This window comes from Hyperoodon ampullatus, assembly GCF_949752795.1.
Source record: "Hyperoodon ampullatus genome assembly, chromosome: X".
Taxonomy (NCBI): Eukaryota; Metazoa; Chordata; class Mammalia; order Artiodactyla; family Ziphiidae; genus Hyperoodon; species Hyperoodon ampullatus.
In genome coordinates, this window is record NC_136913.1 from 44032123 (window position 1) to 44057982 (window position 25860).

The 25860-nt window shown below is 46.9% G+C and overlaps 1 protein-coding gene across 1 annotated transcript; it reads left to right on the forward strand.

Annotated features, from left to right (window-relative positions):
- Window positions 1-17952: 17952 nt before the first annotated feature.
- Window positions 17953-24457, forward strand: WAS (WASP actin nucleation promoting factor; the record flags this gene model as incomplete). The annotated part of the gene is made up of 12 exons (XM_079727739.1): window positions 17953-18084; window positions 18455-18595; window positions 19567-19653; window positions 19751-19853; window positions 19966-20007; window positions 20101-20154; window positions 20815-20989; window positions 21988-22030; window positions 22234-22387; window positions 22597-23003; window positions 23245-23359; window positions 24402-24457. The coding sequence occupies 12 exons, from the start codon at window positions 17953-17955 to the stop codon at window positions 24455-24457; spliced, it is 1509 nt and encodes a 502-aa protein (XP_079583865.1).
- Window positions 24458-25860: the final 1403 nt, after the last annotated feature.

Consider the following 25860-nt stretch of genomic DNA (forward strand, 5'->3'; position numbering starts at 1 on the left):
CTCTTGCCTCCACAGTTCCCTAATACCATTTATTTAATGCTGGTTACATCTTACTTGGGACATTGCATCATCCATTGGCCTGCCCATAAATACTGGCTTCCAGTGACTCCTCATACAGAAGTTACTGTGTTTTGTTGATAAGAACCACAAAAGCAAGCCTTACACAGAGGATGTGGGGAAACGTGAATAATACTTCATTTTCTGGTCATGTTAAATTTTCTGTTTGGAATTTTATAGCATAAAGGTAGAACAAGATAACTTCTAACCACGTCTTCTCCTGAACTCTTTGAACAATAATCAGTGCATCCTAGAATGAGATCTATTGCAAGCTTGACTGCACCCCTGCCTTCCACTCACCACCACCAGGGGGGAGGAAAGAAAGGTGCCCATGGCAGAAGTCCCAATTGTACAAAGAATGTCCATTCTTCATCTGGCATGGCTTGAGACCGACCTGGGGAGCATGATGTCACCACATTGATGAGCCAAGAGACCCCATTGGAGTTGTGGAGCAATTGTCTTGAAAGTCTCTGCAGGAAGTGGACATGCCCAGAGGACTGCTTGACACCTGGTGCAGAGCTTGTAGAGGGAATGACGGCCCTGGGTGCCATACAAGGTAAAGTCACCTGCCACCACCTCTGCGCCTTTAGATGCCCTAGACTGGAGGTAGTCCCACAGTTGGAATAGTCCCGGTGAGAGCTGATACACATGCAACTCAAGCCCAAGGGATGGCACTGAATGTTCAGGCCTAGAGCCTTGAACTTGGCCTATAAACAACATGAGTGAGAGTCACTCAAAATCAGTCTGTTGCCACCATTCTGATGCCCCAGTCTCATAAGACCTTATGAAAGAAATGCCACACCAGCCAGCAGGAGCGCTCTACTTGCCAGCCCCACACCCCAGCCCAGAACTGGCCACAGAGCTCTGGGACAGCCCTATAGGTGTAAGTACCAGAGCTCATCGGGACATCTGTCTCACCCTATACATAGGGTAAAGGGTAAGAGAGAGCACCTTCAAAAAGGAAAAATAGGGATCAGGGCCCATGTGGGTCCTGGTCCAGACCAGGACCTCACTCAAATGGTACTTCTGCCCCGGCCAGTCCCAGCCACCAGACAGGGTTTTAGGCCACTTTGAGGAAGCCACTCCAAAGCACGGGGGCCCCTGCATCTCAGGGCCCGGAGCAGGGATCCTACTTGCACCGCCTGTGGCTTATGTACAAGATATACTAAGTTCCATATCATCTTTCATCAGAAAATTATTAAAGAAAGTTAGCTTGTAATATGTTAATGTGGTGGGTTTAGAATATGTCCATGAATTCTTCGACACTCTTCCATTCCAGAGATGTTACTTAATTCCCCTCCCCTTGAGAGTATGCTAGACTTAGTATAGTCTAAGTATAGTATAGTGAGTACGCTCACTTCTAATGAACGGAATTTGGTGAAATGTACAGTATGTAATTTCCTAGACTAGCTAATAAAAGACACTGCAGCTTCCTGCCTGTTCTCTCTCTTGGATCACCTGTCTGTGGGAAGCCAGATGCCATGTTGTGAGGCTGTATCAAGCGGCCATATGGAGGGGTCCATGTGATTAGGAACTGAGGCTTCCTGCCAACAGTCTTGTTGCTGTTGGAAGCAGACCCTTCTGTCTAAATGAGACTTCAGATGAGACCGCAGCCCAACTACCATCCTGGCCACAAACTTGTGAGAGAACTGAAGCCAGAACTATCCAGCTAAGGCACTCCTGGACTCCTGCCCCTCTGAAAATGTTCAAGATAGTAAATGTTTGTGGTTTTAAGCCACGAAGTTTTGGGGATAATTTGTTACACAGCAAAAGGTAGCTAGTACAAATACTATTGGTTAAATTTGTTCAATAGAACTTTATAAATTCAGTTCAAGGGTGGGGTGAAGTGGAGAAAACAGAGGGGGGGATATATTTAGCTTTCCAAAATGGAAAGATCTTCATGTTTAAGTTTGTCAGCAGCTACCATTTGTATATTAGAAGTTGTGCTAATTACAGATGTGTGTCATTTTAAAAGCCCCCAAAAGAGCTACTGAATAATTCTTATTAACCATGAGTTACTGGATATATTTTAAAATATGAAACTGCATTCTAAAACTATAACTAAAACTTGCAAAGAATTTATACTTGTTTTCCTTCCAGGTAGTCTGGATAAGTGTTTGTTTATGTTTTTGTGCAGAGTTTGCTTTCCACTGACACAATTAAAGACTCAGCAGAGCTCTTACACAGCGTGACAGAGATGGTGGCACCATGGGATGTCAGGAACCAGGGTTTCTGAGTCAGTGATTGGAGGAGAAGCCACCTGCGCATTAGAAATACCCATTTTAGATTTTATTGCTTCCTGGAATCACCTCCCAGGGCTAAGATGAGGCAAACAAAGTGTCTAGAGTTGTAAAATTTAAGGAGACATGTCAACTGATGAATGGATAAACAAAACGTGGTCTATCCCTATGATGGAATAGTATTCAGCCATGAAAAGGAATGAAGTACTGATCCCTGCTACAACGTGGATGAAGTTCAAAAACATCACTTGATATGGGGAACCAGAGGTTACCAGGGGACCCCAAGAGGAGCTGGAAAATGAAGACAACATGGAGAAGGCAAAGTTGAGGAATGCAGGGATTCTGTCTTGATGGTATTATCTGAGCCCCTGGATCCAGCCTTGTCCAAAGTCAAACTACACCTGAACCTCCCAGTTGTATGCTGTGAGTCAGGAATTCAGACAGAGCACATCAGCAACAATGGCTTATCTCTCCTCCTCCTTGTCTGGGGCCTCAGCTGGGAAGCTTGAAGGCCAGGGTCTGGATCGTCTGAAGGCTCCCTCACTCACACGCATGGCAGTTGATGCTGGTTGCAGCCTGGGCCTCTCCATGTGATTGGTTTGGGCTTCCTCACAGCATGGTGGCTGGCTTCCAAGGCCAAGCCCTGTGAGAGAGAGGCAGGTGGAAGTTGTATCACCTTTCATGACCAGTTTTGGAAGTTACATAGTGTTACTTCCCCCCATCTCCTATTCATTGAGGCAGTCACAAGGTCCTGCCCAAGTTCAGATGGAGAAGAAAAAAGGTTCTGCTTCTTGATGGGTAGCGACAAGGTTCTGGAAAGGTACATGGGGCCAGAAATATTGCTGTGACCATTTTTGGAAATTATAATCTACCACTAACTGAATAAGACACTGGGCAAGTTTCTTCACCTCACTAGGCCTCAGTTTCCTCATCAATTAAATGGGCATAATAATAGTGTCTATGGTGGAGGGAGAGAATCACATGAGATAATGCATATAAAGTACTTAGTCCAGTGCCTGCAATATGGCAAGTGCTCAGGGAAAATTAGAAATTATTGTCAGAATTCCCTGGCGGGCAAGTGGTTAGGACTCCATGCTTCCACTGCAGGGGGCATGGGTTCAATCCCTGGTCAAGAAACTAAGATCCTGCATGCTGCATAGTGTGGCAAAAAAAATTATTGTCAATAATCATTAGCATTGATCAATGAGGCATCTTGGTACAGCCAAAACAAGGTGTTGTGCGTTGAATTGTATCCGCCCCCCAAAATATATTCAAGTCTTAACCCCTGGTACCTGTGAATGTGACCTTATTTGGAAATTAGGTCTTCACAGGTGTAATTAAGGTGTAAGTTAAGGGACTTCCCCAGTGGCGCAGTGGTTAAGAATCCGCCTGCCAATGCAGGGGACACAGGTTCAAGCCCAGGTCTGGGAAGATCCCACATATTGCAGAGCAACTAAGCCTGTGTGCCACAACTACTGAGCCTGCGCCTGCCAGCCACAATTACTGAGGCCTGCGTGCCTAGAGCCCGTGCTCCGCAACAAGAGAAACCACCGCAATGAGAAGCCCGTGCACCGCAATGACGAGTAGCCCCTGCTCGCCCCAACTAGAGAAAGCCCGTGCACAGCAACGAAGACCCAACGCAGCTGAAAATAAATAAATAAATAAATAAATAAAAATATGTACGTTAAGATGAGGTCATACTAGATTAAGGTAGATCCTGATTCCAATCACTGGCTCCTGATGAGAAGAGGCACAGAGATACATACACAGTGAGAATGCCGTGTGACGATGGAGGCAGGAATTGGAGTGATGTGTCTGCAAGCTATGGACCGCCAAGGATTGCTGGCAACCCACCAGAAGCTGGAAGAGGCAAGAAAGGACCCTCCTCTGGAGCCTTCAGAGGGAACATGGCCGTGCCACCAGCACCTTGATTTCAGACTTGCAACTTCCAGAGACATCAAAAATTTGGGGGGTTTTTGTTGTTGTTTTTTGCCACGCCGCGTGGCGCCGTTTGTGGGATCTTAGTTCCCCGACCAGGGATTGAACCTGGACCCTCCGGCAGTGAAGGCGTGGAGTCCTAACCACTGGACCACCAGGGAATTCCCAAAATGTCTGTTGTTTGAAGCTCCCCCCGCCAAAAGACTCAGCAGACACTGGCACCCTACTCTTTTCCTGGCACTGGGAATACAGTGATGACTAAGGTAAGGACTCTGCCTCCGAGGGGCTGGCAGCAATACAAGCAGTAAAGCAATGAATGGAGGGGCTCTGAGAATGATGGCATGCTACTGTGGACAAGAGGCTCTGTGTCGGGGGTACCTAGGTTTGATGATTTACTCTGAAGCCTCACAGGACTCTGTGTAGTCATATCCACGGCTATGATTTATTACAATGAAAGGACACAAAGCACAGTCAGCATAGGGAAAAGGCACACAGGGTGAAGTGGGGAGGGAACCAGGAACAAGCTTCTAAGACTCCCCTCCTGGTGGAGTCCCACAGGATACGCTTAATTCCTCCAGCAGTGAACAATGACAATGCATCTGAAATGCTGTCTACAGGGAAACTCACCTGGGGTTAGAGTCCAAGATTTTTCTCAGGGGCCAGTCACGTAGGCACCCTCTGGTTAACATGTACCAAAATGCCAGACCCCCAGAAGGAAAGCAGGTGTTCAGCATAAACCACGGGGTTTGTACAACCATTTAGACACAGTCAGCCACTTGCCATTTAGAAAGTGCTGGGAATTCTCCCCAAATCTGAGTTCCCAGATGTCAGCTGTATTACTCAGCTGCCATACAAGTTACTGCAGACTGGGTGGCTTAAACAGCAGAAATTTATTTTCTCACAGTTCTGGAGGCTAGAAGTCCAAGATCAAGGTGCCAGCAGGGTTGGTTTCTAGTGAGGACTCTCTTCCTGGCTTGTAGACAACCGCCTTCTCGCTATGTCCTCACATGGCCTTTCCTCTGCGTGCACCGAGAGAGCGAGATCTCTGGGGTCTCTTCCTCTTCATCTAAAGACACCAGTCCTACTGGATCAGGACCCCACACTTATGACCTCATTTAACCTTGATTACCTCCTTAAAGACCCCATCTCCAAATACAATCACTTTGGAGGTAGGGCTTCAGCATATGAATCTGGGGTGGAGACACAATTAAGTCTGTTACACTAACCAAGGGCCAACTTTGCAAGCAGGCCTCCTATGTTAACTCTTTCCAGCACAGGCTCCAAACCCAATTCCAGAAGCTTTGAAACGGCTGACAGTCACATGGTTCCCTGGGAGGAAGGGGGCTCCATTTGGTGCTTGTGGTCCAGGTTACAATGGTCCCTTCCCTGTGTGTTGAGAACCTTCTTGCTACCTTGGCCACAGCTGACAAAACCAGAAGTGGATGTGTGAGCAGAAGACATCCCTACAGGTTAAAGGACAGAGTGTGTCTTTTTTTTTTTTTAATAGATATGCTTGTTGCTTATCTATTTTTAAAATTTATTTATTTATTTATTTTTGGCTGTGTTGGGTCTTCAGTGCTGTGCGCAGGCTTTCTCTAGTTGCGGCGAGCAGGGGCTACTCTTCGTTGTGGTGTGCGGGCTTCTTACTGCAGTGGCTTCTCTTGTTGCGGAGCACGGGCTCTAGGTGCCTGGGCGTCAGTAGTTGTGGCGCACAGGCTTAGTTGCTCCGCAGCATGTGGGATCTTCGTGGACCAGGGCTCGAACCTGTGTCCCCTGCATTGGCAGGCCGATTCTTAACCACTGCACCACCAGGGAAGTCCCCAGAGTGTGTCTTTTATTTGGCGGGGAGTCACTGAAGGGTTTTAAGCAACACGACAGCTAACATTGCTGATTGAGAGAAGCTTCATTTCTCACAAGTAGCTGAAACATGAATTTCCTACATGTGCAATTAACTATGAAATGGTTCAGGGCAAGTTGAGAACCTCTGACTGTGTTTACTAGACCCCTAAGAGTAAAACATAATTCCATGTACATATAAAATGCAGCACCACACGAATTTGTGTCAGTCTTTACTAGAAAAAGAAAAGCTGAACATGGATTGAACTGCTACTTCCTTAACAGTAAGTAGGTGTCATGGAGATTTGGAAATGACTCATAAGTGTTGGCATGACTCAGGATTGTATGAAACTAGGCCATGTAAAACTTTATTAAGTCCCATTTCATTTATATACAAGTTATATAAATGGAATATATGCTAAGAGTGTATTCAAAGCTAGCTCTGAATTAAGGGCACTGTGCTTATAAAAGGCATAATTCCACTAATCAAATTTTATCTTTATTTTATATTAGGGTACATTAGAAACTTACACAGAAGTGTAGAGAACAGCAAAATGAGCATTCTGTACCATCACCCAGCTGCAACCTTTATAAACTATGGCCAACCTTATTTCATCTATATTCCACCCACTATGTACCTTTCAGATTATTTTGAAGCAAATCTCAGATATCATATTATTTTATCTAGAATATGTCGGTATGTGTGTCTGAAAGATAAGGACTCTTTAGAAAATCTAACGTCAGTACCATTTCCTCATCCAAAAATATTTAAAAATCCTAAATAGTGTCAAATATCCATTCAGCCTTCATATTACCCTGATTTTTTGTATATATTCAGGATGACTTCATATGGATGCTTCACGCCCCCATAATTAGGCACATACTGTTGGTTGTGTCTCTTTTTGTGATGTCATCAGTCATTGATGGGCGATGCCTGGATCCATTTATTCACAAAGGGGTGACAAAATGGAATGTTCTGATTCTCTCATTCCTTCTTCATTTATTAGCCCAAATACATCTATAAAGGGAACTTCCCCTTGCCAATTCTTTGCCTTGTATAAGAAAACCAGGATAAATGCTTGATTCTTTCCCTGTATTTACCAGTTTCCAATATAAAGAGTTGTTTCCCGGGACTTCCCTGGCGGCCCAGTGGTTGAGACTCCGCCCTTCCACTTCAAGGGGTATGGGTTTGATCCATCCATCCCCGCATGCGTGAGCGGTGTGGCCAATAAAATAAAATAAAAAAGAGTTGTTTCCCAAGGTGACCAACAAGCTATTTTTATTTGTATCATCATGAATTTGTGGATTTTAAACAGGTTTAGGGACTTCTCTGGAGGTTCGGTGGTTAAGACTCCAGGCTTCCACTGCAGGGGGCGCGGTTAGACCCCTGGTCCTATCCTGGTCTGGGAACTAAGATCCCGCCAGCCACCAGGTGCGCCCTCCAAAAAAAAAAAAAAAAAAAAAACAGGTTTATATTTCATGTATTTCAATCCATTACAATTACAACCGTGTTGACGCTCAAATCGTCCCATCTACAAATCAGTGGGATCATCTTCAATTTGTTTTCTGAATCAATCACTCATGACTTCTGGTTTTTCTGTTCCAACAAAGCTTTCCTTTCTGGTATTGTAGCCTCATTTTGTTTACCCACATGGCTTGAGCTTTTGTTAAATTTTCCTCTTGATGGCAATGTTGCTCCAGAAATGCCAAGATGCCCTCAAATCCCTCACCTCATCTGCATCTACACTGTTTCTTCGCCCGCCTTTCGCGTCTGAAAAAAACGCCTCCGAGCCAGATGGCTGCTGGAAAGGAAGTTGCTTGCTGCAGGGTTTGCGGGAAACCTGCTCACTGCCACAGAACTTGCCTTTCTTTCTCCTTTGAATATGAAATAAATCTGAGGTCTAAACTGCAAAGTCTCATCAGACATCACTTCTAGAATTCCGTTTCTACTCGATCTAGGCTTTGTAAATCCGCACTAGTTAACCCCACATTAGATCCCCGCAATTTTCCCAAGTTGTCAAGAAATGCTGTAGGCTAAAGGCCTGGAGGAGGGCGTCCCTAGCCACCAAGCCCTGAGGTCCCTGGCCTCACACACCCGCCAGGCTCTGGGTGTCCTCCTCTGTTTGTGGACCCAGACGGGAGGCCGGTAGTTCTCAAAGCGAGGATGCAGCCGCATACTGCGGACGTGTTAGAAAGGTAAATCCTCGGACCCCACCCCAGACCCACTGAAGGGGAAAACTGGGGATGAGGCCCTGCAGCCTAGGTGTTTTTTTTTTTTTTTTTGGTTCTGCTTTATCACTAATTGAATCAGTTATACATATACATCTGTTCCCATATCCCTTCCCTCTTGCGGTGCTTTGTGACCGACTGGAGGGGTGGGATAGGGAGGGTGGGAGGGAGGGAGACGCAGCCTAGGTTTTAACAAGCCCTCCAGTAGATTCTGTGAACCAGTGCACTAGGCCAGGTGTGCTAAGTGGGAACTAACTATCTGGGGCAAGTCCTCAAAAGCCCGGTCAGTTGGTCCCCATCAATTGATCGGTGTGCACCATACAATGCTCACACAGCGGACGCGCGCGTGCGCTCTAGGGGAGGGATACAGTTTTGTCTTGCTGTTTTATCATTTATATTGGAACGGGAGCCCTTTCCCACTCCATTAAATAGCCTTCCGTTGCTTCCTATTTCTTTTACTTTCATTCCAGAAATGGTGTTTTCTTTTATCATTAGAAAGGTCATCCACGCTGCTTGCAAGTTTTTCAGAAAAGAAGGAACTACGTTGTAGTAGAAATAAATGACAAACATAAACCCAACATCCTAGGAATAGTTTCTCATTTCTGTACTTTAAATGTTTATATATTTCTAAATTTCCGTGTTTTCATTTACATAAATATATTTTTCTAAAATTAGGTTCGCTTGTACATGCTATTATATTTTGGATCATACTTTTTCACTTCTGTATGTATTGTTATATAATATGCAGTTTCCCAGTAATGATAACTTCTGAATGTGTATTTTACAATTTTAAAATTAAAATGTAATACTTGATTATAGTGAAAAATTTTAAATATAGAAACATAAAATAAATATTTCAAATCTCAACCTAACTTTCTAGAAATATATCCAACATTACCAGCTTGATTTGCATAATTCCAGACTATAGCTATTTGTATACAATCATTCAATTATATCTAATATATATGAGCATGGATACAAATGCCCAGGGTTCATCAGACCAATCCATATAATATTCATCTTGTAAGATACATCTAATTGTATATGTAAACATATTTATAAACAACACATTACACATTTTTATACAATTAAGATCGTATCACATATAGTGTTTCGTGCCCTCAATTCATCATTCACCCTCATGTTATAACAATGTCCCATATAGTTATTCTCAAAGTGCCTGCTATTTCTTTATTTTTTTATAGATTAAAAAAAAACTAGTGTTTATTCTAATTGGAAAGTCAACACATTCATTTACAAAGTTTAGAAAAATTAGAAATTATAAATGAGAAAATCATTTACTTTTAACCGTCATATAAAATCACATGTTTAAAAGTTCTAGATGCATTCATTTTCTGCATGAATAATATTTATATTTCACATAAAAATGAAATGAGTTTCTACAGTTTTATATAATATTTCTCTAATCCTCATATTATGATCATTACTCACAAGTTTGTATTCCAAAAATTATCCAAAAAGTAAAGGCCTAAACAGGCTAATTCTATTCCTCAGACCTAATTACTTTTATATTTAATTAGCAGTATGATTTAATTTAATTAGTAGTATAACTTCTAATTTTAATCTACCCATATATGGCTATAAATATTTTTACAACAAAATATCAATGTATGTGTACATTTATTTGTTTTACTTCTTGGATTGATTTAGGAGTTTTTATTCTTTTTTTTTTTCCTCAGTGGCTTGGAAATTATATTTTCTATTCCTACCAATGACTAGAGTTAATTAGTATCTCTACTGTCTGCTTTTTAAAAGTCCGAGGAATCACTTTAACCAAAACAGGTTCATCAGCATCACAGGACACTCTTCTTCCTCCCATCTCTCCTGTTAATATTTTTGGTAATTTAATGCCTAGCTTGTTATCAAAACTTATCAGAAGTGTAAAGTATATAATTACTGTTATCTTTTTTGATAGTCAATGTTTTTTTATCTATACCAGCATTCTATACCAAGTTCTTTGCTCACTTTTGACCCTTGCATCCCACTACTTCGTTGTGTTATATTCCTGTTAGCTGGAGTACATTCTTTGGTACATTTTTCACCTCAGGTCTGTGGGCATTGATGATCGCATCCTTATTTGTCCAGTCATAACTGTATTTTGTCCTATTCGTTAACTGAGTAGTGATATAGATCTAGGTTTAAAGCTATTTTTCAAGCTACTACTCCAATCAGTCATATAACAAATACTTATTGAGTGTCCACTTGGTGTCAGGTACTGTTCTAGAGACTGCATACATGAGAGGAAAAACAATGAACAAACAGCTCTTATCTTCACCATTCAATCGAATGAGAAATGAGATATCACTTTGATCCTATTCTCACAAATTTAATCTGTCCTTTTTTCTTTTACCTTTTTAGGATTTTCTTTTGATCTTTACATTTTTGAAGTTTCACTGCTATCTGTGAAAACTGGAGAAAGCCTCATGCTACATGAACTATAAATGGCAGGACTACTGTAGCAGATGGTGGAAGAAGGGTCAAAGAAGTGGGTGTGCTGGAGTGGATAGATGATGTGAAGCTGGAAAACCCCCAGAAAAACCCACAGGATGACTACGTCCCCTGGAAATTCCAGGGGCTCCTCCATTTACCAAAGTGATAGGGAATGCTGTGGTGAGGGGGCCTCAGCTTCACTGAAAGGATGGGTGAGGACGCTCCTCTGTCAGCCATTGCCAGTGGGAGCCAGTCAGGGAAGGAGGTGGATGGGGCAAGGGGTGGGGAAGAGGTGGGGTGAACAAGAAGGGCCTTGGGATCAGCCTGGGGTGATCCACCCATCCTTCAAGTTGTCCAACATGAAGGTCCATAAGGGGTTCAAGATCAACAAAAACATCTACTCTTCTTCTTGCTGAAAAATAAAATTGTGTTTATTACAAAACTTACAACACACAAATAAAAGGGAAGTAAATGGTAAAATATACAGAAATAAAATCCAAAGGTTCCCTTTAATACATAAAGAATTCTTACAAACCAAAAAAAAAATTCAAAAATTTTAAATGGGTAAAGGATGACAAATTATTATTATTTTTAAACACCACAAATGGTCAGAATACACATGAAAGGGCTTCCCTGGTGGCACAGTGGTTAAGAATCCGCCTGCCAATGCAGGGGAAACGGGTTTGAGCCCTGGTCCGGGAAGATCCCACATACGACGGAGCAACAAAGCCCGTGCGCCACAACTACTGAGCCTGTGAGCCACAACTACTAAGCCGGTGCACCTAGAGACCGTGCTCCGCAATAAGAGAAGCCACCGCAATGAGAAGCCCGTGCACTGCAACGAAGAGTAGCTCACTGCAACTAGAGAAAGCCTGCACGCGGCAACAAAGACCCAATACAGCCAAAACCAAATAAAAATAAATTTATTTAAAAAATTTTTAAAAATAAAATTTTTAATTAAAAAAAATAAAGTAACTTTTGAGAGTTTTCCTAAAACCCAAACTCAAAGAACGCTTTTTATTTTGAGTAAACTATAGAATAAATGAACGAAGAACCACTGGGCACAGGCATGAAAACTCTAGTGGGTGAGTTACAGAGTTTACGATTGTAACGCCCAGTGCACCAGGCGCCACGCCCTGATGTATGATCTTAGTAAACCCCAACAGTAAACTCCACCTTCTGCCCCTCCTACACTTGAACAATCTGAACTTCTGAAGCGGTATTCAAACCCACCACCCAAAATCCCCAAAGCCCGGCTTAAGTGGCCCGGCACATTCGTCTGGCATCTACTGCGCATGCCTCGAACCCACAACCAATGGGGGCCCGGAGCAAGGGAGCAGAGGCGGGACTATGTTATTCTCCGAACTCGCGTAGCTTCAAAGAACAACAAGGACGAGAACTCGGTCATTGACCAATCAGAGGCCACAGCGGTCTCCTGCTATCCCCACCTGTGAGCCAATTGCCGGCTCCAGTGCGTCGCGAGCTGCTTCGAAATTAAGGAATCGAGGGGGTGGTGAAAGTGGTTAAGATGGCAGATGTGAGAAGGCTGAGGGCGAGACCAGAGAGTGAGGCTCCCCCGAAGCGGGTGGGAATCAGGAGGACAGGATGGGGATCTTGGGAAAAGCAGAATTGTGACACTCCCCTCTTCATTAGGGAATGAGGCAGCCGTCGTATCCCTCCCCCACAAACAAAATGGTATGTTGCAAGATGGCCACCCCCTCCGCAGTGGTATGATCCTGGGCGACAGTTCCATTTTGCGTTCCTCCCCACGCCCGCAGTGGTCCATTCCAGACTGCCCCGTTAACACTCCTGGGCTCACACAGTCAAGGGAGTAGGCGGCCCTTGGGACCCACTGACCGGAAAGTTGAAACTCTTAGAGTCACACACACTCGGGTGTGTATCCTTCTGGTGTCACAGACTGGGAAGTAGACACTCGGGGTCACAGATCGGGGTAGGGGGTAGGGAGTACCCATTTAGGGAAAGTTGGTGGTGACTTTGAGGTTGTGGGACCTTTAGCTCCCCGGCTGGTCCGAGGTTAGCAGCACAAACCTAGAAGGGAAGGAGAGAGCTGGCTGGCACAGTGTTTTCCCGTGCAGGTGGGAGGAGTAGGGCAGGAAACGTGTGGTGGGTGAGACCTCCGAGGTTGGCAGGGAGGTCTCCAGGAACATGTCACGGCCCTGGAAGAGTCTAGCTGGGCCCACACAATGGATCTCTGAGATGGACTTTGCAGCAAGGAAAAGTAGAGAAAGGGCAGTGGGAAGGTGGCCGTGTTCCGTCTCTGACCATCCACCAATGGTGGTGGGACCTGAACGTCTGATGGAGGAGGGTGAGGAGAGGATTGGTGCAGGAGTGGGGAGAATGCTAGGCTGAGGGAAGGATAGTTCATTCATCCAAGTTACTCAGCTATTCCATGAAAACAAGCAACAATGCAAAATTATAAGGCGTTAAGCTCTGCCCTCATCACATGAATTATCTCATTTAATCTTCCCAATAGTCACTACTATTATTATCTCCACTTTATGGGTGAGACAACTGAGGCACTGAGGAGTTACCAGACTTTAAACAGCTGGTAAGTGCCAGAGCCAGAGGCAGGCTGTAGGGCTCCAGAATCTGGTTCTGTCCACTGAGCAATTCTTATCTCTACAGTCGTCTCTGCTTTTCTGTGCACACCCTGTCCTCACTCCATCCTGACCAGGACTAGAAATCAGCGCCTCTCCTGAGGGCCCCTAAAGCACCCATTTGCCCATAGCATCAGTGAACAGTGTAGACATCTCTGTGGGAGGGGCTGGCCCCTGCACACTCTGAGCTGTTTTTCTTCCCTCTTTCCCCATGCAGGGAGGTGAAGAGAGGACAGGGGAGCCCAGTGGGGAGAGGGCAGTAAATCACAGCATAGAAATCTAGACCGTACAATGATTATTCAACAAATATTGACTGAGCTTTTGCATGCAGGGTCTTATGCTAGGTGGTGGAGGTATGGCAATGAACAAGGCAGACGAGGGTCCGGTTCCTGCCTGCCCTGGGAGTGTGTTTGGGGAATTCCTGGTAGGCAGACTTTGGTTATCACAATGATGGAGGTGCTTTGGCATTGAATAAGCAGGGGCCTGAGATGCTTGGGGACAGCTCCACACCACCAAGACTCATAACATCCATGATTGTCACTCCTGGATGGTAAAAAGAGGCCTCCCAAAATGTTTCTTATGAAACGGGAGCATTGGGTCCAAGGTTTGGGAACTGCTGTTTCCTTAGGCCTGTCCCCGGGAAGCACCCCTCAGTCAGGGGTAGGGAGGACCACGAGGGGCAGGAAGGAAGGGGGAGGAGAAGGATGGCATGGCAAAGGAAATTTTGCCACCTTGGCCTCAGTTTGGCCTTTGAGGACAGCGGTAGTGAAACAGGAGGGAAAGGAGCAGGATACAACTTTTGAAAGAATGGCATAGCTATAGGACATGACAAAAACTGACTAGAACCGACTGGGTGCAAGATGGTGGAAGATTCAACTTCCAGTAGACATTGAGCCTCATTATACGCTCATTGTAATACGTTGGCATACACTAAATGACACACCCATCAGTACCATGACAGTTCCAAAGCCGACCATAAAAGGTCAAAAATGGGTGGTGGCCCAATTCCTGGAAATCCCTGCCCCTTCCCCCAAACAGTTGGAATAATCCTCCCACTCATTAGTCTATGAAATTACCCAGCCCGCAAAAACTAACCACGCTGTATTTCGGGGCCTCTTGCCTTCTGAGATGGCCCACACTCTGTGGAGTGCTTCTCCTAAGGCCATTCCTGCCTTTTGAGATGGACCGCATTCTGTCTGTGGAGTGTGTTTCTCTCTAAATAAATCCACTTCTTACCTATCACTTTGTCTCTCACTGAATTCTTTCTGTAAGGAGACATCAAGAACCTGAGCTTCATTAAGTTCTGAGACCAGGTGTGTGATCTCAATTAAATGACAGTAGGTTCAAGTCCCAGTCTGGGTTTTGGCTGGGTTCGAGTCCCAGCCTGTGGGTTCAAGTCCCAATCTCAGTTGTGCGTGATTTCAGCAGGACCCTGCCCATTCCTATATCTCCTCCATGGGCTCAATCACGTGGCAGTGACTGGGGTGTTGAAGACACTCCCATGTCTTATAACCGACAATGTCTTATTACCTACTCAGGACTTGAGGCATGGCAGTCAGAATCTTGTAAGCAATATCCCCTCAAAATAAAGCAAAATAAGCACAAGATATAAACAGGAAATGACTCTCTGGTGATCCCTGGGGGTTGGCAGAGAGAGGTGATGGAGAGCATCAGGTGGGTGTAAATTGTTAGGCATATCCTGGTTCTTGGGGGTTCCTGGGTATTCACTGGATTACTAAGAAGTATGTTAAAACTTCTGCTCCCCTCTGTGGTGGGCTGACTTGTAAGTATTCAATCCACTCTCCTGCTGAGAACAACCGGAAAAGCTAGATTAGGGGTTTTGTTCTTTTTAAATCTATTTGAAGGCCCTGGAGAGCAAATTACCTTTGAGGTCATCACCTCACCAAATACTGTCATCCAGTACAGAAAAGCAAGAGTTGATGGGAGCAAATAAAAGTAAAATAAACCAGCTCCAAAATATTAGTGCAGGTCACCAGAGCAATTCAATAATCTGAATAAGATGAAAAATGATTGTAAAATGATGAATAAATCACTGTTTTCCAGGGTGGGGAGACTCATTCTATTAGGGACTAAAATAATAAAAATCTACTTTCGGTTTTTCATTTGGAGAAAAATATAAGTTTTAAACCTGTCTGTTCCTTAGAAGTAAGAACAGGAAATATACAACTTTTAAATGTTAATTTACAAAATAACCAGCAAACGTAGCAGAGGTTTAAAGCCCCCTGATGTAGACTTAAAGGGGACAGATCTAGGAGCGGAGAAAGAAGGAGAACAAAAGACAGAGAAGGAGCAGAAGAATTTTCTCTCAGGCCCCATGTAGCATTTAACAGTTTAGGAACCATTTCTCACATAATTGGCCTCAGCTCCACTACTCACAAGCTGTGTGACCTCGGGCAAGTTAGCTAAGCTTCTCTGGGCCTCAGCTTCCCTATCAGTAAAATGTAGATAGCTGGAGTGCTTACCTCAGGGGGTCGTCTGTGCCCATGAAATGAGTACATAAGTGTGAGGCACTTAGAAAAAGATCAGAAAACACTAAATCAAATTAGACATTAATCCCTCATTCATTCCTTCAAGAAACATTTATTGAGTGTCTAGTTTGTGCCAGATACTGGAGAGATGCCTGGCACACAGTGAGAGGTCAATGAACAGTGTCAACATGAATGAATGCAGTGGCTTCCTAAGGACAAAGCAGGACCTTGCCCTAACGAGCAGGCTGGAAGGGGCTCCAGGCCGGGAGGTATGAAATCACCCGGTAAGTTGGGAGCACCATTCGCTGGGTTGTGAGCAGAGAAAGGAGGGAGGGAGGTTGGAATTGCCACACCAGAAGGGGCCTTGAGCCTAGGCTTAGGAGAGAAGCTTGGCACCTGCAGGTGTGGGAGCCATACAGGTTTCCAGGTAGGACTGTGGGTCCTGCCTTGAGATGTGCTGTTTCCCTTCAGGTACCTGGGAATGCCAGGCACACCCCAGACATGCTCAGCTCCCCCAAGCTGCTGTATGTGTACCTGAGAGCTTCACGTCTCCGAACAGGCAACAGGCCCAGGGAAGAGTGGGGACTGAGCTGGCATTCAATTGGGGAAACAGTCTGTCAAAGTTAGAGCTATGCAAACCCTACAATGCCCCAATTCCCCTCCTGAGTGTGCATGCCTACGTGGACCAGGAGATGCATACAGGAGGGAACACAGCAGCCTTACTGCCAACCACAAAAGCCAGAAACAGCTCAGATGTCTGTTAACAGGAGAATATGAACAAATTGTACAGTAACACAATAGAATACTATATAGCAGTAACAGGCAAATATGAATCTTAGTAACAGAGCAGGCGTGGAGCATCCTGATGAAAAGTGCACACTTTGTACCCAACCTGCCTGGCATGCAATCTGGGCTCTACCACTTGCTAGCTAGGAGCTACTGGGGAAATCATTTAACCACTCTGTGCCTCAGTTTCCCTCCATCAAATGGGCACTGTAAAAATTGTGTGTGTCCCCCGGGCTGATGTGAGGATTTCAATGAGTCAATATTTCAGAACAGTGCCTGGCACACACGTTCAGTGCTACATGAATGTTTGTTAGATAAAAATAGAATGTTGAGAGCTTCCCTGGTGGCGCAGTGGTTGAGAGTCCGCCTGCTGATGCAGGGGACACAGGTTCGTGCCCCGCTCCAGGAAGATCCCACATGCCGTGGAGTGGCTGGGCCCATGAGCCATGGCCACTGAGCCTGCACGTCCAGAGCCTGTGCTCCGCAACGGGAGAGGCCACAACAGTGAGAGGCCCGTGTACCGCAAAAAAATTAAAAAATAATAAAATAAAATAAAATACATTAAAAATATTGAATGAAGTTTCATGTTAAAAAAAATAGAACGTTGAGCGGGGGGAAAGACAAGTCTCCAAATATCACATACTTTCAAAAGTTCAAAGGCAACAGCAACTAAACAAAATGTTGTTTAGGCATTTATATATGCTATAAAATCCATTTCTTACAAAAAAGGGATGATAAGCAGCAAGTAGTAGTAGTTTGCGAGCTGCAGGGAGGCAGGGGTAGGGATGGGGAAGTTGAGCTGGGTGTGAGCAAGTTGTTGGGGTCTCAGGAGAGGGGTGGGATCCCAGGCGCTCGCTGTGTAATTAAAGGAAAAGGTTTAGCGCAGCAACCCTTCAGCGCTAGGGGCCTTGGACCTCGGGCCCAGACTAACTAGATGCTTTGGGGAGGAAGGAGGCTGCCCAGCCCATGACTGCTCCCCGCCACACTGCAGAAGTGCTGCAGTGGCCTAGCTCTTGCTGCCAGCCAACCAGGGGGAGGAGGGCCTGAGCGAGTTAGAGGGAGATGGGCCCCAGAGAGTAAGAAAAAAGGAGGAGGACATGAGCTGGTCCAAAACATGGGTCTAACCAGTCAAATGGAGGAGGGCCCCAGTCTAAGGGAGGAGGAGGAGGCCAGGCCCATCGAGGGGCCCCTGGAGGACTTGTTTCCCTTGTGGTTTTTTGCACTTCCTGTTCCCCTGCTCACTGCGAAAGTTCCTCTTCTTACCCTGCACTCAGAGCCTAGCCGGAGAGGACAAGGGCAGGAGGCACCATGAGTGGGGGCCCTTCGGGAGGCAGGCCTGGGAGCCGTGGAGGACCCGGGGTTCAGCAGAACATACCCTCCACCCTCCTCCAGGACCATGAGAACCAGCGACTCTTTGAGATGCTCGGACGGAAATGCTGGGTGAGCCTGGGATCTCCTGGCCCTCCCTGTCTCCCTTTCCTCTTCTTCCTCTCCTCCTCCTCTTCCGCCTCCTCATCTTCCCCATCCTCCCCCTCTCCTCCTTTCCCCTCCTTCCTCTCTCCTCATCTTCCCCATCCTCCTCTCTTTCTCTTTCTTCCCCTCCTCCTCTTCCTGTCCATCATCTCTCCTAGAATCCACTTACCCCCATTCACCAATCTCAGGAAGATCTCGATGTCCATTCAGTTTCCCTCTGGCTGCAGTTCTTCCTTCAGAGCCATGACAGCCATGGGCAAGGAAGGACCAGGTCTGGTTCCCAGACCCTCTGGCTGCCCCTGACCAGATTCCACTGAGTCCTGCTCTCCCCTCCCAGACGCTGGCCACCGCGGTTGTTCAGCTGTACCTGGCGCTGCCCCGTGGAGCTGAGCACTGGACCAAGGAGCATTGTGGGGCTGTGTGCTTCGTGAAGGATAACCCCCAGAAGTCTTACTTCATTCGCCTTTATGGCCTTCAGGTGACCCCCGCCCCCCACTGGACAGACAACCCAGTTTTCAACCCACAAACCCAGAGCTGTGTCCATAGCCCTGAGCCCTCAGGCAGATCAATGAACCCCTGAGCCCCAGAATCAAAGACGTCATCCAAATGTCAACCCCTGGTTTGTCTTTCTAAGTCCGCGATGACTGACCCCAGAGTCTTCGTCAAGATCTATAACCCCCAATATCAGTATACCTCCTAAGTCTGATCTGTTCCACAAACTCCAAAAAAAATGAGTACTGTATTTTTACCTGAACCTCCAATCTGTTCGAAACTCAACATTTTGGGTCTCAGAAATCGCCCATCAAAACTCCTGAACTCCAGAATTTTGCCTAGCTCCTAAGTCATAAATCTGTTCCACAAATCCTCAACCTAAACTCTCTAAGCATAAACCCCAAATTCATCCTTCTAAACCATAAAGGTAGATCCAGTAGGACCACATCAAGATCCCAGGGCCATAAAATATTGACCAAACCCCTAAGCCATAACTCTGCTCTACAAACCTCAAATTGCACATACGTTGGCTGAACCCGCCTCCAAAAAAACCTCCCAAGTCTATATGTCTGAACCTCAAATCTGAACCCCAACTCCTAATACTGGAGCCCTACCTGCCCAAATGAAGGCCCCCATAAAAGGGGGGATTTGGGATGATTCTACGAATGGACTCGGTTTCCTAGGACTAGAGTCCAAAATCCTCAAATTCAAGCCCCCAAGTTCCACATCTAGGGCCCTGGACCCCAAATCCAAATCTCTCACTGAAGTGTCTGATTCCCATACTGTACCCCAACCCTCCACATCTGACACCTAGACCCCCAACTCTCTGATGCAGAGCTGGAAATCTCCAAATCAGATCCCGGGGCCCCAAGTTTATATACCATGTTCCCTGTCCAGAAAACAGAGGCCTGCCACCCAGGGCACGCCTCAGTGCCAGTGTGTTCCCCACTTCTCCAGGCTGGCCGGCTGCTCTGGGAACAGGAGCTGTACTCACAGCTGGTCTACTCCACTCCCACCCCCTTTTTCCACACCTTCGCTGGAGATGTAAGTGACCACCTAACCCCTGGCCCTCTGTTGGGGTGCAGGGAGGAGATGGGAAAGGTGTGGGGGGCACTGACCCCCCACCCCCACACACGTGCAGGACTGCCAAGCGGGGCTGAACTTCGCAGACGAGGGTGAGGCCCAGGCCTTCCGGACCCTGGTGCAGGAGAAGATACAAAAACGAAATCAGAGGCAAAGTGGAGGTGAGGAGGCCTTGGGGGAGGAAAAGAGGTTGAGCAGAAGTGAGTGCAAGAGTGGGGAGCTGGAAAAGCCCCTCTCATGGTTCTGGTTCCCAGTTCACCTGTCTCTCCACAGACAGGCGCCAGCTTCCCCCTCCACCAGTGCCAGCCAATGAAGGTGAGTCCTCTAGTGCAAGGAAGAGTAAGAAGGGGCTAGCCCAGGAACCTGTGGCACGGTTGCGATAGCTCTCTACCCATTCCGTCTTCCCAGAGAGAAGAGGAGGGCTCCCACCCCTGCCCCCACACCCAGGTGGAGACCAAGGGGGTGAGTGCTGTTCTTCCCTGTGTCTCTACATGGGCAGGTGGGGGTGGTGGTGAATGGATACACAGGTGGGGAGTGGGTGGATGGATGAGTAGGTGAGTGGGTGCAGCGACAAGTGGGTGAGTGTGTGGGTGGATGGATTGGTGGTGGAACGATGGTTGAACGGGGACATGAATTGATGGAGGGATGAAAATATAGATAGATGTATAAGTGGGTGTAGAGATGTATAGGCGAGTGGGTATGTGGATAAATGGATGAATAGATGGATGGATGATTGAGTAAATTAATTAATGAATGAGTGATTGAATGAATTCGGCAGTGAATAAATGAATAAGTGACATAACATTTCAATCGGTGAAGAAAGTAACTATTGAATGAGTGAACAAATAATTTAACAAATTAGTCGATGAGCCAGTGAATAAATGAGTCAGTACTTAAGTAATAAGCATGAGTAAATAAATAAATAAATGAATCAGTGAATGTATGGATGGTTTGTGGCACCCACCCACCCACTTCTCCATAAACCCTATCTGGACCCCTCACCCACTCCCTCCATGACCATCAAACACACAGATTCCCTCAACCATCTTCCTGTCTCTTGCTCCTATGCTCTGGTTGGTAAGTAAGTGGGTCAGTGGCCCAGTCACCCATTTTTCTCCACAGGCCCAGCAGCTGGCTCACTGTCCCTGGGGCTGGTGACAGTGGACATCCAGAACCCAGACATCACGAATTCACGATACCGTGGGCTCCCTGCACCTGGGCCTGGTCCAGGTGATAAGAAACGCTCAGGGAAGAAAAAGATCAGCAAGGCTGATATTGGTGCACCCAGTGGATTCAAGTGAGAACCTCTCCCCAGTGGGCCCACGGATCCTGGGGGTGGGGGAGCAGATGGGCAGGTGGATAGGAGGAGAGTTGAGTGGATGGAAGGATGGGAAAATGGATGGGTGGGTGGGGGAGTAGGTAGACGAGTGGATGGGTAGGTGGGTGGGTTCAAAGCCGGGGACTAGGGAGAGGCACCAAAGGCACCAAGGTTCCCAACTTTTACAGAGGCAGTCAGTCTCTGGGCCATGCAACTACGATTCATGACTCAGAGAGTGAGTGCCTCCTGAAATTTTGCTCCTCACTCACCTCAAGCTAGTCCCACCCTAGTCCCACCCTGGGTGGGCTGGTGAGTGAGTGAATGGGTGGGTAGATGGATAGTTGGATGAATGAATGAATGGGTGGGTTGGAGAATGGATGGATGGGTAAATGGGAAGTGGGTAGGTAGATGGATGGGTGAGTGGATGAGTATGTGGTCTGATGGGTATATAGGCTGATTTGTTCACAGACAAGGTGGATGGGGATGGATAGGTGGCCAGATATGTGGATGAATGGACAGTTCAATGGGTAAATGGACAGAAGTGTGTGGTTGAATGGGTAGTCAAGTGAGTGAATGGATAGAAAGATGGGCACATGGGTAGATGGATGGGTGGATGGACAAGTGTGGGTTAGGACAGATTGGTGGACAAATGGGTAAATAGACGTGTGTGGACAGATGAATGGGGAGACAAATGTATATAGATCAATGGTCCGACAGGTGAATATGAATGGCTACGTGGGCAAATAGGTGGGTGGATGGATGGTGGAAAGAGGGCTGGGCGGACAGATGGGTACCACAAACTATGGACCCCTTCTAGTTCCATAACTACTGCTCTCACTCCTTCATTCACTTAAGACTCATTCATTAATTCTGGCCCCTCAGAGTCCCTCTGGGCAGGAGAGGGCAAGAGGGCTTCACTAGGAAGAGAGGGAAGGAAGGGCCGTGGGGCTTCACTGGGGTCTCCTCACCTCCCCCAGACATGTCAGCCACGTGGGGTGGGACCCCCAGAATGGATTTGACGTGAGTAACTCCAAAGTCCCCTGGACCCCACTCAACTCCCACCTACCTTTCCATAGCCCACTGCTCCAGACCTACCCCCCAGACCCCACCCTTCCCACACCCCTCTTAGATCCCTCTCTGGGGTGGACCCCATGATAATCTGTGCCCCTTCCCTCCCCACCTTATTCCCACACCCCTGCCCCGGCCTTTTTCCTCCTGGGCAGGTGAACAATCTGGACCCAGATCTGCGGAGCCTGTTCTCCAGGGCGGGAATCAGTGAGGCCCAGCTCACTGATGCGGAGACCTCCAAATTTATCTATGACTTCATTGAGAACCAGGGAGGGCTGGAGGCTGTGCGGAAGGAGATGAGGCGCCAGGGTGAGCCCCCCTCTTTCTGGACACCCCCTTCTTCTCCAACCCTGGTAGCTGATCTCTAAGAGATACATTGCAGGCACTCAGTCCTCATGGAAACCCCTATACCGCTCGAATTGGGAGTTGGTCGGTTAGGGTACCCATTTTATAAATGAGCAAAACTGAGGCTCTGAAGAAAACTATAATAATAGCTCTGTGTTATCTTTCCCCCTCAGAGCCGCTTCCGCCGCCCCCACCGCCATCCCGAGGAGGGAACCAGCCCCCCCGGCCCCCAGCTGTGGGGAGTAACAAGGGTCGCTCTGGCCCACTACCCCCTGTACCTTCCGGAGGTCCTCCTCCCCCGCCAACTCCCCGGGGACCCCCACCCCCGGGCCGAGGGGGCCCTCCGCCACCACCCCCTCCAGCCACTGGACGCTCTGTACCACCGCCCCCTCCCCCCCCTGGAGCTGGGGGACCGCCCCTGCCTCCGCCACCGCCGCCACCACCGCCACCACCCAGCTCTGGGGTCGGACCGATCGCTCCCCCACCCCCTCCTTCTCTGGGGCTCGTGGGGGGCCAGGCCCCTGGTGGGGGTCGGGGGGCGCTTTTGGATCAAATCCGGCAGGGAATTCAGCTGAACAAGGTGAGGGCCGGCGTGATGGAGGACTGGGGGACTGGGACTCTGGGGTGTGCTGCACGAGTCAGGATATTAAGGGGCTAGGGCCGAGACTGATGGGGGTCCCAGGATTTGGGGGTTGAGTGATAGGGTTGGGAGGTTGGTGGGGAGACTGGAGTGTGTGGGAGGAGAAAGGATGATGAGGGGCGGGGAGAAGCCCTCCTCTCACAGGCCCTGAGCCCTGTGTGCTGGACCCTGCTTGCTGCAGACCCCTGGAGCCCCAGAGAGCTCAGCGCTGCAACCGCCACCTCAGAGCTCCGAGGGGCTGGTGGGGGCCCTGATGAACGTGATGCAGAAGAGAAGCAGAGCCATCCACTCCTCGGGTGAGAGCCCCCACTCCCCTGCAAGCCTGCCATTTGGAGCCCATCCTGCCGGGACCCCGACCCTGGTTCCCAGCTAGTGTCAGCCTAAAAACACCCCTAACAGCCACCATCAATAGTAACATTAGCCCATATGTTGATGAGAGCATGAACACGAATCTTTTATCGGTCTCTTTTTCTACAGCGTTAACTGTCATTATGTAATAGTAATATGATTAACTCTATCTTTGACAATAGTATTAACATTAATCCCATATGTTCAATAGTATTAACATTAGCCCGCTATGTGATGAGAATATTATAAGGAACCCCATCTTTGACCATCATATTGACTCTAACTCCATGTGTCAACAGATTAACCTTAACACATTATGTGATAATATTATAACTAACCCAATCTTTTACAATAACGTTGACATTAATCCCTTCATGGGTCAACAATATTGTCATTATATGACAATTATATGAGGATAATATTAACCTCAACCTATTATGTGACAGTAATATAATTAACTCCAACTTTGACAATAATACTAACATCAACCCCAGAGTCTGTTCACAAGATAAACATGAATCCATTACATGACAATATCATAATGAACCTCGTCTTTTGACCATGACATCATCATTAACCCCATTCCGTGTCAACAATGTTAACCTTAACCCATTATGAAACAATAATATTGTAATTTCCTCCACCTTTGCTAATATTTAAATCCACCCCATTAAGTGATAAGTCTGTTAAAATTAACCCTTTGTGTGACAATAATATCCCAACTAACCACACATTTTTGACAATAATATTAACCTCGACTCCAACTAGAACCCAGACCCCAGCTATAGTCCCTACCTTGCCCCTAAATCTCCCTCCTCTGAGGGAACCCCTTCTTCATCCAACACACAGGGCCCAGATCTAATTTCCAAGCATGAGATCTCAGTCCCCCAGGGTCCTGAGTCCCAACCTCCCAGGCCCTAGTAACCCCCTCCCCAGGGCTTCTGAACCCTCCTGCCCATCCTGAGTTCCACTCTTTCTCTCTCCCTCTAGACGAAGGGGAGGACCAGGCTGGCGATGACGATGAGGAGGATGAATGGGACGACTGAGTCACCACCACCCCCACTGTTCTGTGCTCACTCCCCTGGCAGCCCTGCTTGCCACCCTCCACTCTCAGCTTCCAGGCCCCTAAGCCCCATTTCTTCCCCACCCACCCCTTCAATGCTGTTATCTCTGACTTCCCCCACCGACACTCACCCTAGCAATAGCAGGGGACCTTTTTATACAAAATTTCTCAGTTCTCCTCACTCAAGGATTTTTAAACAAAAATAAAATAACGGTCTTTTTGTTTCTTTAAATCTTACTTCCTTTATATTCCAAATGTGGGAATTTGGGGTCCTTTTTCCCCAAAGTCCCTTTTATTCCCATTTCATTTATTTAACCTTATAGGTATACATTCATTCATTCATTTGTTCCCTCAGTCATTTAGCCTGTACTTCTTTGTTTCCTTCTACCCTTCTTTCTTTCCACAAGTATTTATTGCCAGGCACTACTTTAGGGGCTAGGGATAAGGCAGTGGGAAAAAAACAACAAAAATTATTGGTCTTGTGAGGTCAACATTCTAGGGCAGAAGACACACAAGAAACAAGGAATTAAATCGAAACAAAAGATAGTTATAGGACTTCCCTGGTGGCGCAGTGGTTAAGAATCCGCCGGCCAATGCAGGGGACACAGGTTCGAGCCCTGGTCCGGGAAGATCCCACATGCCGCGGAGCAACTAAGCCCGTGCGCCACAACTACTGGGCCTGCACTCTAGAGCCCACGAGCCACAACTACTGAGCCTGCATGCCACAACTACTGAAGCCTGCGCACCTAGAGCCCGTGCTCCTCAACAAGAGAAGCCACCGCAATGAGAAGTCTGCGCACGGCAACGAAGAGTAGCCCCCACTCACCGCAACAAGAGAAAGCCTGCGTGCAGCAACAAAGACCCAACACAGCCAAAAAATAAAATTAATTAATTAATTAATCTAAAAAAAAGATAGTTATAGATCATGATAAGTGCTATGATGTGCTGAGGGGAAGTGACATCAAGATGGAATGTTCAAGGAAAGCCACTTGGAGGAGGTGACCGTTATTCTGGATCTAAAGAGAGAGGAATCAACCATGTGAATATTTGGGGAGAAGGGCATTCCAAGCAGAGGCAACAGCCAGTGCGAAGGCCCTGAGGTGGGAAAAAGCTTGGTGTGAGGCTGAGTGCGGTGAATGAGTGAGAGAGTTATTTGTTCATTCACTTATTTTTTTAAAAAAAAACGTTCAATCAACATAATATTAGGTCAAGAGAGTACTCGATGGTCAGACTTCCCCACTCTCCATGCACACAACTCACACACTACGATCCTGATGGGCAGGATCTCCCTCTCAATTTTCAAATTTGGTTCTGCCCAGTTCCCAGGGCAAACCAAGTCCTGGCCAATGGCAATGGAAGAAGCAATGACTTAATAATCAGATAGAT